The 18,381-nt window shown below is 45.5% G+C and overlaps 1 protein-coding gene across 4 annotated transcripts in view; it reads left to right on the top strand.

The window, feature by feature from the left end:
* Positions 1–18,381, top strand: part of dlg3 (discs, large homolog 3 (Drosophila)) — a 774,284-nt gene that overhangs the window by 248,433 nt on the left and 507,470 nt on the right. For all 4 annotated transcript variants that reach the window (XM_085998120.1, XM_085998110.1, XM_085998103.1 and 1 more), the window contains exon 5: positions 2,583–2,747. In XM_085998120.1, coding sequence (XP_085854246.1) covers positions 2,583–2,747 — 165 coding nt within the window. The remainder of the gene's footprint in view (positions 1–2,582; positions 2,748–18,381) is intronic.

The raw sequence follows: 18,381 nt of genomic DNA, 5'->3' as shown, positions 1-18,381 counted from the left end.
GGTGAGTGATGGGTGCATAAGTGCAAAGGTAAGTGTGTTTGGTGTGTCTAAAGTGTGTAAAGAAGTTTAAATTACCTGTACTTACCTTAACAGCCTTTCTTCCTCTGGGTTTCGGGAGTCCATCACTCAGCCGGCAATGAAAGCAAAATGGCTGCGATCTGTCAAAAGTGACAGCCTTCAGCTTTCATTGCCGGTGAAGGACTCAGGTTAGAAGTCAGACTGTCAGTGTTTGACAGCTTCAAACAGCTGTGAAACACTGATATTTCATCTGTCAAGAACTCTTGACAGATGAAATTTCAGTCTGTGACATCACCTGTTGCCGGGTGGCCCTTAATTGGCCTGCTGAGCCCGCTGGGCAGGCTCAACAAGGTCAATCAAGGGAAAATCGCACGGATTGGCCGGACGTCGATGTAGGCGGGACTAAAACCCGAAAGTTGTAGTCCCGCCTCCTTCCCGACAGCTTCAGGAAAATCGACCCCCTTGTGTTTTTGGACAGATTTGTGTGCACCTTTGGAAGTGGCTTAGTGAGTTACAGTGAATGGTGAGACATAATGGTACCCCCTGCAATGGTGATGAGTGTGAAAGGAATGGCTTGGACATTGTAGGAATGCTTTACGGTGTTGGCGTTGGGTGGTGCCAACTTGCCGCATTATGTGGCAGCCAGGGTGTACAGCATCAAGTGTAGTAAATCTGGCTATGGTGAGGCCATCCCTGGTGTCCCGGGCAGCAATGTGGTTGGGTGCTGATGCCCTGTGTCCTGTGCAGCATCAGGTGATTGCGGAGAAGGTTGGTGTTGTTGTTGGTGCTGCTGGTGTGCCTGGTGATGCTGGTGTCGGGGCTGATCGTGTTGGGATTCTGAGGACCAAGGTGAGATTTTTTCAAGGGCACTGATGCTGATGGAATAGATGGCAGGTGAGGTTGAAATGACAAAAGCAATCTGTCAATGGTGAGAGAGGTTGTTCCAATGAGGTGACACTGGATAGAGAGTTTGCTCCAAACACTTGCAACCTGCATAAAGCTCAATCTGTCTTCCAAATGCAGTAAGCAAGAGCTTCTAACCTTGGAAAGTGAAGACCTATGAAATGGGAACTTTTATAGACCATTTGCAGCTATCAAGTTAGTAAATCAGCCCATGCTGACACAACACCCGACCCCCTTACCTGACGTGATCCCCGAGCAGTGGAGAAGCCGTTGGCGAACTCTAAAAATCTAAAGCTGAGCTTAAAATAGTTTTTAAGTGCCTGTTAACAAGTTCATAATAATCTAAATTGCCTCCCCTGCCGCTTGGTGTCGGGTCTGTTCAGTGCTGACAGACCCGACACCTGGGAGACTAGCGTGGAGGAGGGTCCCGAGCCGCTGTCAATCATTTCATATTTCACAGCTGACCCGCCTTCGATCCCGTCTCTCAGCGCCGGTAAAATTCCGGCCTTAGTGTTTATCTTAAGGGGGTGGAATACAAAGGGGTGGAAGTTAATGCCACAGTTAAATAAAGCTCTGGTCAGACCTCGGCTGCATTCAGTTTTGGGCACCACGTCTCAGGAAGGAGATATTGGCCTTGGAGTGGCTGCAGCGCAGATTCACCAGAATGATACCAGGGCTTATAGGGTTAAATTATGGGCTTGTATTCCGTTGAGTATAGAAGATTGAGGGTTGATCTAATTGAGGTATTTAAAATGATAAAAGGATTCAATAGGGTAGATAAAGAGAAGCTATTTCCTCTGATGGGGAAATCCAGAAAAACGGGATAACTTCCAGCTGAAGGTTGGAAATGTCAATGACACTGAGCTACCTCATGGGCTTTGATGCTACACAATTAAAGTACTTTAAAACAGTGTGAGGAGGAGGTGATTGTAAGTGGCTGGCTTGCTTAGTGCAGTTCATTGTTGGAGGGTGTGGCAGGCTCCTCTTATTTTGCTTGACTTGATAAGGTCATTAAACTTCTTTCTGTACTGGACTATCATGCTTGACATGGTAGAGTTGGCACTGACTATTCTGACCACCTCCTTCCATTACCGTTGGGAGGCTCTCCCTTGAACCGAGCAATATTCCATGTAAAAAGGGTCTCTGTTCTGCTGCAAAACTTTGTTTCAGTAAAAATGATGGTAATGGTGCTTGGTCCTTGTTGCAGCTTTATATCCCTAATTTCCAACTCCCCACAGGCAATCTCGCCATCAAAGGCATTTCTAATGCCTGGGGTATGTCCAAAATATTACTATGAGACTGATCCTGGAAATTATAGTGGATCGGTGCTCATGACATAGAACTCCACTTCACTTCCAGTAGGGCTTATCTTCAATTGGAGAATCTAGGCTATTGTCAATGAGAACTACCTACCTTCAGTTCCAGGACTATATCAACCTATATTAGTAAAAGTACTCATAGTTCATCTCAAAGCAGGAGGCAGATTAAATGTTTTTTTTTCTCTTGAATACTCTTTCTTTTGTTCAAAAGTAATTGTCACAAATGAGTTTTGGGGTCCTACCTGGAAATGTTCAGATTAGAGAAATCATGACTCATTTTTCTTTGAGTATTGTATTAACAGAATCCAATCATCAACTTCCTGTGTTTGTATTTTTATGTAGAGATATAACTACTATGATGAAGACAATCAGCTGATCAATCGTTATCCATCTAACTGGAGTGCCATCGAGGATATGCCTGAGCTCATACAGATAAAGGAGAAAAATATGTCTGAAGTTGAGAACATTTGCAGCTATGTAACACACGTGCATACATCCTGCCCAGAGGTCAGTGTCATCTTTTCCTTTCTGTACGTATGTGGTATTGTCAAAAGTTGGAGAGTAAGATGGGACATGGTGGTGCAGTGGATACGAGACTGTCCTTTTACCACTTGGACCCAGGTTCAATGCAGCCCAGACATAGGAAATGAAGTCTTTCATAATATGTGTTTGTTACAGTATCAATCTGTTTTCTAGTATGTGGTTGAAATTAGCAGTCTTACCAAGGGAGCACAAGGATAGTCATTGTGGGAAACAAAAATGTTACTTAAAAGATAGTGTTAAGGCATTTGTTGGAGTAGAGTAAGCATTATTCTGGACTAGCTGGGGAGCTCCGCGTTGCGAGGGCAATTTTGGGGCGCTTGGTCTCCCTGCCCCTGTGTGTCCCCCCTCTCCCTGTCATGTCCTCTCCCTGTCCTATCCCTCCCTCCCCTCCCCTCCCCTCCCCTCCCCTCCCCCGCTCCCCTGCTCCCCCACTCCCCTCTGTCCCTCTCTCCGGCCCCTCCCCCTGCCTAGCATTCCCTGGAGAGCTACAGTAGGGACAAATCCCTACTGTAGCTCTCCAGGGAATGCTTGGTAGGTCAATGTACATGGAGCTTTACACAAGACCATATGAAAAGTCAAGGACAAGAAATGGCCATTGGGGTCATTGAAGTCCATCCCTCCAATATCCTCATTATTACATTTTTGCATCCAACAGCATTTTGAGCATTTTGTATGTTTTGTCTGTACTACTCTGGCTGGCAAATTATTCCATATACTTTTCAGTCCTTGAGTTCTTACCATTTATTTTAATATTTTTTACTAATTTAAATTTAATCTGGTCCTACTTTCCTGGATTATTTTGTGTTTACAGTTTGTGTTTTTTATCCAAATCTTTTACTATTGAATCTTGAAGCATCGTACCATTCAAAAATAGTTCAAATAAAATAATTGCTCAGCTGATTGCAATTAAGTTGATACAGTACTTTACAAGAAAAACTCTGCCTAGAAAAGCAGTGTCGTTATAATGGATTGACTTAGAACAGTGGTTCTCAAACTTTTTTGGTTGAAGGACCCCTTTTCAAATGGATTAGTATTTGCGGACCCCCCATCTAGATTATAATACTATATAATATTCATAATATGAAAGTGTGCCCCCACCACCGCCCCCCCCCCCCCCACTACCGTGTTATAAAAAAAATTCCACGGGCCCCCGTAACACAACACAAGTATTTTTTCTGTGTAAAGATTAGTTATACAATTAGACATATGTATTTATTAATTATGACCCAGTACAGTACATTTCCCAGGATATGATGCTGACAGTAATCTGCCCTCCATGTTAAAGTTGGTCCTGGTTTAATAAACTAAATGGCCTCCCATGAAACTGAAAGTAAATGACTGTAGAGTCTGGAACAGGAGCACAGATGGTAAAACAGGGCTGACAAGTGAACATTAAACGGACGACAGCTCCAATCTCCACCCTGAAGAGCTCGGGCCCACTCACTGATGAGCTACAAACCATTACTGTTACACTTTAAAGTCACTCCCTGTGTTATATAAAATATTAGAGCTGACCATCCGCGCTGTCAGAGCCGTGTCCTGAGTAGAGCGGAGTTCACTCAGTAACAGACGCGACCCCTGTAACCCAGGGAACGAGCCTGTTTCTTACCGTCACTCGCAGATCGGCCTGCGCTGCCCGTCACAAGAGGCAAACTGACCTGCCACTGGGAATCCCCAGATTAACAGCAGGGATTGGAAGGAACCTGAACGTGAACACTCTGGTCCCGCCTCCTCCCCAATCCTCACTGGTTCATTTTTACAGTCTGCAATTTTTCAGAGATCTTTTTCAATGAATAATTGCTCAACGTTTCACAGTCTCCCTGGGGGTCTGCGGACCCCTATTTGAGAACCACTGACTTAGAAAACCTGGCAACAGATGTGACTGGTTTGTTGTCCCGATTACTGCTTGTTGCTGACCAGTCCTAATCCTCATTCAGTAACCTTTGTTTTAGCTGTAGCAGAATGGTTGGAGTGAAGAATATCAGTGTGCTGTTTGAGGGTTAGTGAGAGAGCAGAAAAACTGAAGTTATATGGAATGCTGTATTGATTTTGATACTTAATTGGACTTTGTAACAGCTATATGTGAATTAAACGCGTGTTTCAGACCATTACGGAGAAATTCCCATTGTGAGGCACTTACGCACAAAAGGATAACCTTGATGGTTTCCTTTTAAAACTGTAGAGGTTCCTTTGTGTTGCGTGTGTACTGCGCATGTGTTACTGCCTGGTGCAAATCGATTGTAGTCATGTCTTTGCAGGTGGTCTCTGTGAGAAGCTGGAGAATTTCCATTCACAGCTAGCAAGTCACCAGTAATGTTGCTTGTGCTATTGCCCTTTAGAACCACCTGCTGGCAGGATCTGTGAACTCAACACAAAACCAAGGCTTAACATAAGTTAAGTAATAAAAACAGCAGAGTTCCTAGAAACTGTTTAAAGTGGCATCAGGCTACATTGTATTGTGCAGTACTGAAATATACAGGGCCAGAAAGGCCACTGTGATCTACGTGACCAGTCCCACAGTTCAAAAAGTTCCATACATAAATTTTACGAGTACCCGTACCACTGGAAGGACCTCACACGCAGACAGCACATATTGAAAAGTTGCAGGCATACTGCCCATGATTTTTGATACATTATGGATGGAAAATTGCAGGCAGGGTGCCCATGCTTTTCCTATATGCACTAGCTATGCGCAAGGCCCTGCCAGCAGCATGAGTTGCAAAATGTACCCATATCCCTTGCATCCCTCAATCATTCTCCCACCAACAATCTGTCCAGCTCCTTCTTGAATTTGTCAACAGTATCCACCTCTATTGTCTCCCACAAATTGACTACATGTGTGAAAGTGTTATATCTAAATTATATATTCACCTCCTCTCTTCTGAGTTTGTCCATACCCTCTGCTTTGTTCACAGTGAACCTAACAATGTTGTGTTTGCTAATTCTAATCTCACATCAGCTATTTGCCTTACTTCATTTCTTCGGACTAAATCACAAATTCCATCATAAAGGCATCAATTGACCCAGAATTAGCTACTTTTACTGGTAGTCTGTTCCATGTATCCACTATCCCTTGGGGAAATATATCTTTTAATTTCTAATCTTGCGCAAGATTTCTGAAATTTGTAATTGTGTCCTCAAGTTCTCTGCTAGCTGTCCAAGCGAAGGAGCCTGCTTTCCTCCTCCTCCTTATCTATACCTTCCATTATATTAGGAACATGCATTATAAGTGCTCTCAGTCTTGTTTTATCCAATGAAAAGAATTTCAGGTCCCAAAGACTTAGAAATTTGTGTTTGCCATGAAAGTTGCTGGTGTCATCAGCAACTGGTCGCTGAAAATGGCCACAACGTTAAGGGGAATAAATTTGTCTGGGGGTGGGGGCTGGAGATTGATGGCGCAGCGCTAACCTTCCGTGTAACGACCTCTTAGTGATGTTAGTGGAGACCTCCGAGGCGAAGTTCCTGTCCTGAAGTGGCGCTCGAGCTTCGCACAGCCTCTGGGAGTGAGGTTATGGAGCTCGCAAGGAATTGTGGGCTATGAATTTAAGGGGCTATGCACTCAGAACTAATGCAAATTAAAATGCAGTGATGAAATGCAGTTTTCAGCCCTTACTGCCTTTCAAAAAAAAAAGTAACATTAAAAAGTCCCAAATGTGATTATTCAGCTCTTAAAGCTGAATTCCCTTCCAAACCTCAAAAAAATGGGAAAACTGCTCCAGCACTAACACGGATGGTTCAACAAGCCAAGGAAGGGTCTCGCACTCAGCACTCTAACTTTGTGCAAGGAGTCAACACTGCAAGACAGGCCCTCGACCCACAGGGGCCAGGAGGCCCTCCAGAAAGAAGGATGTGGGACCACATCACCGAGGCCGTCACTGCCAGCAGTGTCGCCCCCACCACCTGACTCCAGTGCCCAAAGAAGCTTCAGACCACAAGGTCAATGAAACCATCTTCAAAAACCGTCTCCTACCAACTGCACCACTAGCCTCACGCACTGCTCAATGCACGAACCGCAACCCCAATCACTCACCTACCAACAATCTGCACCAATCATGAGGCACACCTCCCATTTCTAGCCTCACCTCACCCCCTTGGAGGAGACAATGCTGGCCCTTGGCCAGCTGCGGGGCTGAAAGGATAAAAGATGCTGGTATCCTCATATGTTAGCCTCCTTCTGGCATACACCTCTTGCTACCCGCCCCGCCCCCCCCCCCCTCCGCCCCAGTCACCAACTCCACCCTTGTTCCTCGTTTCTCACACCCAAGAAATGCAGCCTGCCCAGCCAGTGGTTGACCAAGAAGAGGGACAGGAGAAAGAAAAAGAAGAAACACCGTCACTTGATTTGACACTCCCAGCCACCAGCTCCTCAAGGTCGACCAGCAAGGCCATTTGCAGTGTCCACCAGCCATGCTGCAGCCACTGGGGTAGCACTGTGTGATGTCAGTAGGGTAGGCAAAGGCACACACAAGACAGTCACTAAGTGAATGCATAAGGGTGATGAGTTGATTTCTTGATGTCCTATTGGATGGATAGATGTATTTAATTGGATTGGAAGGTTTGCTTTGTGGTGGCTTTTATTTCAGCCTTGTGGCCTAGAGGGCGCTGTGATGGTCAGTAACAGAGGGAAGGTAAGGTGTGGGACAAATGTGGAAAGGGGAATTGAGGTTGTGGTCACTGGTACTGCAGGTGGATGATTCCATCCCAGATATCCCGGCCAGAAAGGGACTGTCTGGATTGCATCCTTCCTTCTGCTTCCTCCTCTTCGGCTTCTTTTTTTTCCTGTGTCTTCCTCTTCCCTCTGTAAGCGGATGCAGTAAATCTGAAATGATAGCATAAAATGCTGGAAATACTCAGCTGGTCAGGCAGCATCTCGACCTGAGACATGAATTCTGTTTCTCTCTCCACAAATGTTGCCTGACCTGCTGAGTATTTGCAGCATTCTCTGTCTTCTCAGAGGCCTTCCTTTACCATCTGAGGCCTTGCAAGCGTCCATCAGCACTCCCTACACACTTAAAAAAAACTTTAACATCTATTGCAGCAAGCCACTACTGCAATAAAATAAAATAAAACAGTCCAAAAGCTTAAATCCAAACTTAAATGAAAGATGTGCATGTCCCTTTAAGAGGTGCTGACATCGCCACTGTCAGCTTGCTTGCACGCCAGGTTTATCTGGCGTGCTTAGGACCCAGCACTGAATTCAGCGCTAGGGTCAAAGTTCGGAGTGGTGACATTAAGTCATCGTTGCACGTCAGTTGGCGTTACCACACCGCCATTTTTTTTTCCAGGGCGCTGCCAGTTATCGGAAAGGGAAGGAGGAAAATGGCAGCAGCTACAGGACCCACCACCAGCTGGCAAAAGAGCGGTGGCCGCCATTTTTTCGCCATTTCATGGCGCTATGGAGTGGCGGTAAGTAGATAAATTTCTAGCCCTAAGGCCGCGAATTTAATAGCGCTAAGGAGGCGGGTTTGGAGGCAGGTCTGGTGCGAAAATCGTAGTGGAAATTGGGGGCGGGCTGCGAACCCGTCTCCATGCAACTTTGGGAAGTGTTGGGTCAGCCGCTCCTGAACTGACCGACACCAAACGACGGGACAAGTTGTTAAGGCAGTTAACAGGTCGTTAACTGCCTGGATAAACCTATTTTAAAGGGCTGATCAGATTTTGGAGGTTTTTGAACATGCTGCCCACCTTTGTAAAAACACGGCAGGTGAATCGAGCCGGGTTGAGTGAGGACCTGGGTTTGGGAGCCTGGGAGGGCTCTGCAACAGTCTGCTTTTCCTGTGGCTATGCAGAGGCTGAAACGGCCATCTCAGTTTGGTGTGGAAAGTGGGTTTCTGACTGAGGGCTCTGCAGTGGCAAAGCCGTGTGAGCGCTTGCAGAGGAGCCCACACTTCTTTGTTGCCTGCCACCAACATCCCTCTCATGGGTCAGTCGCACTTCAGTGCTAGCCAAGTGGTTAGAGAGCACCTTGCTGCACATCTGGGGGTACCATGGGGACCTGTCTCTGCACTGACAGTCCTCATAACAAGGACGTCCATAAAGCTCTGGTGTCTCTCCTCAATAGATGCCCATCTCTCCTCCATAGCAGACAATCTATTTTGAAGAGTCACCATGTTTTTGTTAGTCTGGCGACTTGTGTCCTCCATGGTGGTTGCCACCCTTTCCATGGCAGAACGTTCATGTGCCATTGCCTCCACAAAGGCAGTGCTCATGTTAGAGATGGACTCCTCCATTCTCTGCACACTCGCAGTTATCCTGGATGCAAACCCTGTCAGAGACTCCTGTACTTGCTCCTGGAGTTCCAGCACCGCTCTATTTCTGGATGGCCCCAGAGGCACAGTGTCTACATGCAGCTGAGCAGAGCTAGAAGCGTCCTGCGACCACCGACGAGGATTCTCCACTGCTGTTGCTGTCTCCACCATCTGCTGATGCTCACTTGTGAGCTGTGATACACCAGATGACACTACTCCATGTCGCGAAGGTGTGCGTATCTGCGCTGGTGCTGGGTGCGCTGAGTAATGGTGACGCTGCTCCCTCAGGCTGCAGGTTCCTCTGAGGAGTCTTCCGGCTCTTCCTCCTGGACAGTGGGAAGGGGGGCTCTCGATGGTCCTGTGGGAGAGTAAAGGCATGAATTAGACATCTGATTTTTTGATAGCGGACACATCCTTTTGTGCAGATGATACAAAGTGAATCTCTATGAACATCATATGCCATTGCAGTCAATCATGAAATCTAAATGAGAGGGATGAAACTCTATTCTGTCACCAGCTTTCCTAGTGTGCCCGTCTCTCCGTCCCCCACTTCCAGCTCCTTGCCACCTCCAATGATCTCGTGCGCAGCCTCCTCTGCACTTGTCGATGTAAAGAGGGGTGGTGTGCCTCCTCCTGCCTTTGCTCTCTCCCTCTTATTGTGGGCTATCTTTTCCTGCAAGGAGGGACACAGGTGGAGTTTCAGCGAGAGTGATGGAGTAACTGTGAAGAATCCATAACATAGAAGGTTAGAGGGAGACGAAGATGGAGTGAGGTGCCAAGAGGAAGCTAGCTCCCTGTGCGTTGTTAGTTGGTGTCATTGCATAACAGTGAGAGTGAATGTGAGGGGTGCATAGCAGAATGGTGAAGTGATTCAGTACAGAGAGAGAGATGGATAGGTGAGGGTGCAAGGGAAGTAAGGGCAAGGTGGGATGTGGAGGAGCAGGCTTACAAAGCAGAATGCTGGTGATGAGAAGGGAAGGGAAGCAGATTGAAGGTAAGTGTGATGTGATACTCACTTTTGCTGATTGCAGAAGATCATTAAACCATTTCTGGCACTCGATCCAGATGCGTGAACACATGGACTTAGCGCTGACCTCCTCAGCAATGTGCAACCAGGCTGCCTTGGTTTGCTGAGGAGGCTTCCTTCGGCCATCGGGAGGGAACAGAATCTCCCTGCGCCCTCTTGCTCCCTCCACAAGAGCTTAGAGGGAGTCCTCATTGAAACATGGAGCAGCCTTCGGTTTGGAAACACTCATTGTGGCCTTGTCACATTCAGATACTAGCAGAAACAAGAAATGAAAGGCTACGGCTGCATGCGACCCTTAAAAACATCTGCACCAATGACCTCATCAGAGGTGGCTAACAGACCCGATCCCAGTCATTGGACTGGCCAACGCACACCACTGCACTTAAAGGGCCAATTAAATTAAAATTTCAACTCTGGAGCAGCTGCAGCCGGCAGCGGGTCCGGGCCCTGTCCGCCAGGCAACCCGACTCCAAGCCGCCTCCTCAATTAAATTCGCGGCCTAAGTCTTTCTTCATAACTCAGTTCCCTAAGAATTGGAATCATTCTTGTCGCTCTTCTGTGGGTCCTTTCCAGTATATCTGTATCATTTTTCAGATTGGGTGATCAAAATTATACACCATATGCCAAAATTAGCATCACCAGTGACCCAATCAATATCATTAGAACTTGTACTGATGCAATCTGCTTTGCCTTATTGACAACTGCTAGATATTTTTAAGGGTATAATCGATCACCATGTCCAATTATTTTTCCTTTTCTAACCCTGCTACAAGACATCATTTCATGGTATACACATGTTTACTCTTTGCTGTTCATTTATGCATTACTTTCCACATATATCCACATTAAAATACATCGAAGACTTCTCATCCCAAATGCTTAATTTTTCTAAATCTGCTGAATACTATTGATATTTCTACTGATTACTTGCTCACAAAGCTTTGTGTCATTAGCAAATGTCACAATAGAAGTGCTAGTACTTGTGCCATATTATTCATGATTCCTCTTGTTCCTGATATACATAAATGGCATGGAATCGCTGTCTCAGTACAAGATAGTTAAATTCACAACACGCACCAAGCTTAGGAGGTGGGGGATGTGGTCTTTGGATTTTGGGGAAGCAGCCAAGATATTACATGGAGAGTTTGACAGTGTTTGCATCTTGGTTGGCCAATGGCAAATGAAGTTCAAAGTGGATAAATGCAAGGTAGTGCAGAAAGCGCCAGTACTCCATAGTTGGGGTTGAACTTGCTATGGTGGAAGTTGAAAGAGACCCAGGAGTGTGAGTTAATATTGCTCACCATGTCCAAACAGTATGAGGCAGCAATAAGCAAAACAAATCAGTTGAGTTCAAACCAAAAGAGGTGATGCTGAAGCTGTACAGTGCCCTGATAAGGCTACTTCTGAACTACTGTGTGCAGTTCTGGTCACTGCAACATACGGAAACCATCCAGGCCCTAGACGCAAATCAGAGGAGACCAACAAGGCCAATCCACATGTCAAAAGGAACAACTCTGAGATACAACTTGATAAGCTAGAACTTGTCAGTCTCAAGAAGAGACCCTCAGTGAGGATCTTAGAGGTATTTTAGAAACTTAACAATAGAGAGAAAGTAATCCAAAACAATACTTTCAGATATGCCCGGACAGTGGAAAATGAGAGCACGGGTTCAGGTTGCGGAGGGCAAATTTAGGATTGATGTCAAGGATTATTTCTTTACACAGAGCTGACCAGCTGGAACAGGTTACCAGGAAGAATGGGCAAGGCCAGAAAACGGAACTCATTTAAAAGTTAGCTAGATGCTGTACTGGGAGAATAGTCTGGTTGTTTTTCTAGAAGAATGAAGTTGACTGATTTCCTTGCCTCTGCATCCTATACAAACAAAAGCTAGAGCCTACCAGCCACTCATGAACTAGTCAACATTCTTTAGGGTACGTGCAAAGCAAAAGCCATGGGCATGTAAACCAGTATTTGAAACCCCTTCAGAGTGTTCAAGAGCTGCTGCAAAGGTAGATTATGATGTGTCGTGAGGTCAGGAGGGTCATTAGGAAGTTGAATTGGGATGAGTGGCTGTGTTTATTTGCAAGGGTATGCATTTTCATAAAAATAATCCCAATTTTCTTTTATGCAAAAAATTCCTCTGCACTGTTGCCAATGACTGACCAGTCGAGTGCACTCCACCAAACATAATGGGGCATCCTCGGATCTGGAAAGAGCATAATACTAATTTAATATCTGACCCATCAGGTTGTAATAAAGACCCATTTGTATGGAGGTTGCATGTGCTGCACAGATAGATCCCCTCCCCCTTTTCCCAGCCCCCACTTGCTTTAAAATCTATCCCTTTTCCAGTTCTGACGAAGGGTTATCGACCTGAAACCTTAACTCCGTTTCTCTCTCCACAGATGCTGCCCTGGCCTGCTGAGTTTTTCCAGCGTTTTCTGTTGTTATTTTGGATTTCCAGCATCCGCAGTATTTTGCTATCGTAGAAGTCTTAATGAATCAGTTCACCGGGAAGCAGTGGACTTTGCATTGTGTCACTCAGCTAATGGTAGCGCTGTGGATGTGCGCATCTAATCATGCCAAGTTCCCCAATTTTGTTTTTTATATTCTGTCCATGAATATATTGTTTGATCATTTTTCTGTTTTTTGCCTTTCCTTAGTCTGATATATTTTTACTATATTGTCTTCTTTAACCTATTTCAATCTTTCTATCTCCTTATTCCATATACTGTACCTTTAAAGCTTACTTTCCTTTCCAAACTGCTTACTCCAGCCTTTTGCTTTCTCCCTCCTCCTGCCATATAAGCTTAAACCTTCTCTACAGCACTAGTTAATCTCCCAATACCACCGCTCCCCCGCCCACCCCGCAAAAAATAAATATTGGTGCAGACTTTATTCAGGTGTAGGTTGTCCCGAAAGAACAACACACCCCTACCCCAGAACTGGCCCCAATGTCTTCCCTCCGACCCATTGCCAAAATTTCTACCCTATTTTGTAAATGAATGCAGCGGGATGGAACTTCCGCCGGGCACTATGGTCACCTCATGACCCATTCCAAATCCTGGGAATGGGGCCATTAACAATGGGGACAGTTGCCCGTGTCTATAACGGTGCAACAGAGGTGCTCAGTTAGCAGAATAGGAGACTATCTATAGGCCAGTCTGAAATAATACAAAGGGTTGGCAATGATCTTCGTTCCTATCACGATGGAAAACCCAGAATCAAACAACAATTGATCCCTTGATTTCTGTTCAATGCCTACTTGGTGAGGCCCATATGTGGCCCAAAACGGCACCTTCACCTGGTTCTTGTATTGCAAACAGTCCCCCGCCTCTTGTACTGACCCACTCCCATTAAAATCTACTGTCATCACACCCGCCTCAAAAAACCCACCCATGACCTTTCTGTCTTTGCAAACTACCGCCTCATCACCAACCCCCTCTTTCCTCTCCAAAATCCTTGAACTGCTTGTCCGACATCCAGTATAGGATGAGCAGAAATTTCCTTCAATTAAATATCAGGAAGGCTGAAGCCATTGTCTTTGGCCCCGCCACAGACTCTGTTCCCTAGCAACTGATTCCATCCACCTTCCTGGCCACTGTCTGAGGCTGAACCAGACTATTCATAACCTCAGCGTCCTAGTTGATCCTGAGCTGAGCTTCTGACCTCATATCCTCTCCATCACCAAGACCACCTACTCCATCTCTGTAATATCGCCCGCCTCCACCCCACCTCAGCCCATCTGTTGCTGAAGCCCTCCTCTATGCCTTTGTTACCTCCAGACGTGATTGTTCCAACACTCTCCTGTCTGGCCTTCCATCATCCACCCTCTGGAAACTTGAGCTCATTCAAAACTCTGCTGCCCGTATTCTAACTCGCATCAAGTCCCATTCTCCTGTCACCCCTGTGCTCGTTGACCGACATTGGCTCCTGGTCCAGCAACACCTCAAATTAAAAGTTCTCATCCTTTTGTTCAAATCCTTCCATGGCCTCGACCTTCTCTAGCTCTGTAACCTCCTCCAGCCCTACAAGCCTCTGAGGACTCTGTGTTCCTCCAATTCTGGCCTCTTGCACATCCCCGATATTCCCTTATGTGGCTCAGTGTCAAATTTGTCTGATAACGCTCCTGTGAAGCACCGTGGGATGTTTTGCTATATTAAAGGTGCTATATAAATGCAAGCTCTTGTTGTTCTCTGCAGGCACCAGCATTGCTGGGTCTTGCAGGGCATATCTAACAGGAATTTTGCATAGCCCAGGAATGACCCAGACACACCTCCCAAACTTAAGTCTGGATGTAGGGGGGCAGTATTAGCATTGAAGACAAGGGGGGTGATTTTCATTCAGAAGTCAGGAAGGAGGCGGGACTACAACTTTCAGGTTTTAGTCCCGCCTACATCGAGATGTGACCAATCCACGCGATTTTAACTTGATTGACCTTGTTGAGCCCGCTCAGCGGGCTCAGCAGGCCAATTAAGGGCCACCCGACAACAGGTGACGTCACAGACTGAAATTTCATCTGTCAAGACCTTTTGACAGATGAAATATCAGTGTTTCACAGCTGTTTGAAGCTGTCAAACACTGACAGTCTTACTTCTAACCTGAGTCCTTCTACACAGGCTCAGTTAGAAATCTCACTGGCACAGAAAGCCGCAGGCTGTCACTTTTGACAGATCATAGCCATTCTGCTTTCTGTGCCGGTTAGATGATGGACTCCCGAAACCTAGAGGAAGGAAGACTGAAAAAGTAAGAAAAGGTTATTTAAAATTCTTTACACACTTTAGACACACCAAACACACTTACCTTTGCACTCATGCACCCATCACTCACCTGAACACCGACATCTCGACCCCTCCAAGTCCTTCAACCCGACGGCCCGACTTCTCTAACTTGGCGTGGTTTGGAGCCATCGGGAATCCCACAGTTCAAGCTTTAAAATAGGGATTAGGCTAAAAACTGCCTGTTAACTTTAACAGGCAGTTAATTGGCACTAATCCCTTCCCGCCTCGGGTAGGCGGGTCCCAGTGCGGGGCGGGTACCCGCCTCCTTTGAAACTTACATGGAGGCGGGTTGGGGGCGGGATGGTGTCGGGACCCCCGAATTCGGGACTTTAACACCCCCCCCCCCCCCGCACGCCTCCAATCCCGACTCCACGGGTCAATGAAAATCGACCCCAAGGTGTATTCTACTTTCCACCTGGTGCGAAAGGAGGAGTAGAGAGCATGCAAGTGGTATAAGGAGTTGTGAGTTGATGAACAAACATGCTGCAGTTTATGAGTAAAAGGAAGTCTTGGCTGTGTTGAGCCATCAAGTTGGAGCTGCAGCTTCACTGAGCAGGTAGTAAGGGGCTGTTAGATGCGATTGTTGGGGCCATTGCTTTGCAGACTGCACTGTTGCTCTGGCACCATATCGTGGTTTGAGTGCGTGCATTCCTTTCTCTTCAGTGGGCAGCATTTATTGAAGTCTGTCTTGGCACTTTGCCTCAATTCTGAGAATTTGTGCATTTGATCTATGGACTTGAGAGACTGTATTTACTCTTGTTCGTTACTATTTGCCACAGTAGTTCTAGAAGAAGGGTTCTACTCTGCTCCAAAAATGGCTTTCTTAGTGAAGGGGGCAGTTTTTGGTGCTCCTCCAGTCATGGTTTCCATGAAAACACTAAAGGCTGCTGCACCCCAAATTCCTCACTCCCAGATGCTACAGCATTCCCTGCAATCATTAAAAATGCACAGGGCACATGCTTAAATTTGAATTAGCCAATCCAGCAGTTCAGGAAATCTCAAACAGTGCAGGTGGTCACGGGAACACGAAGAGCGACAGTGAGTCAATAGGCCTCCAATTGCATTTTTACACGGGCCTGAGCAGGGAAGCTGCCGTGGTTTTCTTGCCAGGTGAAAGCAGGTCGGTAGCTGTTGGGAAGAATGAGGAGGCCAAAATGGTAAGTCAGAAATGCCTTTTGTTGGGTCAGGAGGAACAAGAGTGCTCCTTCAGGTCCCACAAGGACAACCGCAGGCTCCCTTTCCCTGGACTCCCCACCCCCTTCCCTCCTGTGAGACTCCCCCTCCCTGCCACTTACCTGCCAGACGTTGGTGCCCTCTTCCTGCCCATTCCGGGCGAGAAGTGAACCGGCGGCACTTAAATGAGGGCCAGTGAGTAAAATCACCGAAGGCCTCCTGCTGCCGCTGATGGGCAGGAAATTAATCTGACAGAGCAGTTTCACGCTGGAAACCTGCTCCAAGTTAAAATCCTCCCAATATAAATTAATGGAAAGAAAGGGAGCTATACTGTTACATATAGGTTGAATAGATCTAATTAGTGGTAAAAGATACGATTGATAGAAAAACACCATGGTGTGAATTTATGCTTTTCTCCCCCAGGGTTTCTGCAGCTCTTCTGCCATAGTAATGGCAGGCAAGTGGGAGAACCCCTGCAGAAATTCACCCTTATGTTCTCTGAGGAGAGAGCTGACAGATTGGAATACATTTTGAGGCATGCTGTACACAGAGTGTTGGTGCTAGAACAGACAACAAACCCATTACAAGGTGCAAAGTCAAGTTTGTACTCTGCTGTCCTGTTAGATATTGATGTTTATGATCAGATTGTGCTCTGCAGTTGAGTTATTATGAGATTAGTATAATAATTAAGTAAATTTTACAGAGAGACAGGCAGAAGTAAGGGACAAGTGAATAGAAAGGAGTAGAATAAGGAATGGAGAGAGTGAGAGTTTTTAAAAAAGAGAGTGATGGGTGTAGAAAGAATAAGGGCTGGAAAATGCCACAACAGAACAGCGCTATATCATTATCTGGTTTATGTGATGACACTTTTTTAAACTGCCTTTCCAGTTTTGTGAGACACCAAGCTACTTAATGCAGATATATACTGAGTAGGGCTGCACAGAAATATCTGAGTAGGATGGTGTGTAACAGTGTGCAGCCCGGTTTAAATCTTGCAGCCTGAAGCCACATATAAATTGAGATCCCAGCATGTCCCCCCTGTTAATCCCTCCGAACTAGCGGTAAAAACTTGTTACCGATTAGAACAGTAACTGTTGAGAACCCTTGCAATGATGTCAGATAACCTGAACAAAGAAGTAAGGAAATTAAGCCCATGCAGATGCTTTTTGCTGTGTGCAAAAAAACAAGGCTCAGCGGAGCTGAAACATTGAAGACTGACACAAGACTATAATTACAGCTTCGACCTTTCATTCAGAGTCATTCATTGTGTGTGTAAATGTGAAACAGTAAAAAACTGCTTCTATTTTGAAGACTAACAAAGTGCTGTTTTTTTATGTAGTCTTTAATTTAACAGAGATTGAGCAGTCCTTTTGTGTTCTGTTTGTACATGCTTCCTGGCAGGTTGATAACAAATTGTAAAGACAAAAATACTTTGGCCGTATGCTGGCCTGCTGTCGAATTAAATACCTCTCCATAATGTATGAAGAAACGCAGGGGACTGATATCTGATCCAGGGCACTAGAATCTGTCTCTCAGTGTGCATTGTTATGACCCAGTCACACAGAGATTGTCAGTGGTGCATCACTAATCTGAGCAAAGGAAGGACAGTGCTGTGTTTACATTTATTCCATTCCTCTTTGTAGGGAACTCATCAGACAATTCTTAACTGTTTATAGGGAGAAACTCTGGTTAGGAATTAGTCTGGGTGAAAAATATTTTTATTTTAGTACAAGTCTTTAAAGAACTTTTTGAATACATTATCTTCTTGCTTAGGTTTTCTCTTGAATCCATAATGAATTTGCAGATACTGTTCTTAACTGTAAATCTGAAGTCTGTCCATCTCTTGATATTTCTACTGGAACTCACTCCCCCAAAAGGCTGTGGATGCTGGGCCAATTGAAAGTTTCAAGACTGAGATTGATAGATTTTTGTTGGGTAAGGGTATCAAGGGATATGGAACAAAGGCACATAAATAGAGTTGAGGTGCAGATCAGCCGTGATCTAATTGAATGGCAGAACAGGTGAAAAGGGCTGAATGGTTTACTCCTGTTCTTATGTTCCCATACCTTGCTGGTTCTTCTAGCTTCTCTCTCTCACTGCCAGGCAGGATACATGAACAAGTTTGTCATCTGTTAGTCAAATCTTCCATCACTAGCCTCCAACCTCTGTCTGTCACAATCTTCCTTGTCTTTTTTTTATTTTATTGACAGCACCATGTTCAGTTTTCCTCTGAACATTCCTCTATTGTTCCTCCTAAATTGCAAATATACAGTTCTACCAGCTTACATTATTATAATAATCTCACATTTTGGTACCTTATATAATTTTTTTGATTTCCTTACCTCCCTCAGTCTACCTTCTGTCTACAA

This window comes from Somniosus microcephalus, chromosome 1 (genome assembly GCF_052327205.1).
Source record: "Somniosus microcephalus isolate GS21.2 chromosome 1, FLI_Smic_1.0, whole genome shotgun sequence".
NCBI classification, from domain to species: domain Eukaryota; kingdom Metazoa; phylum Chordata; class Chondrichthyes; order Squaliformes; family Somniosidae; genus Somniosus; species Somniosus microcephalus.
This window is presented reverse-complemented; position numbering and strand designations above follow the sequence as displayed.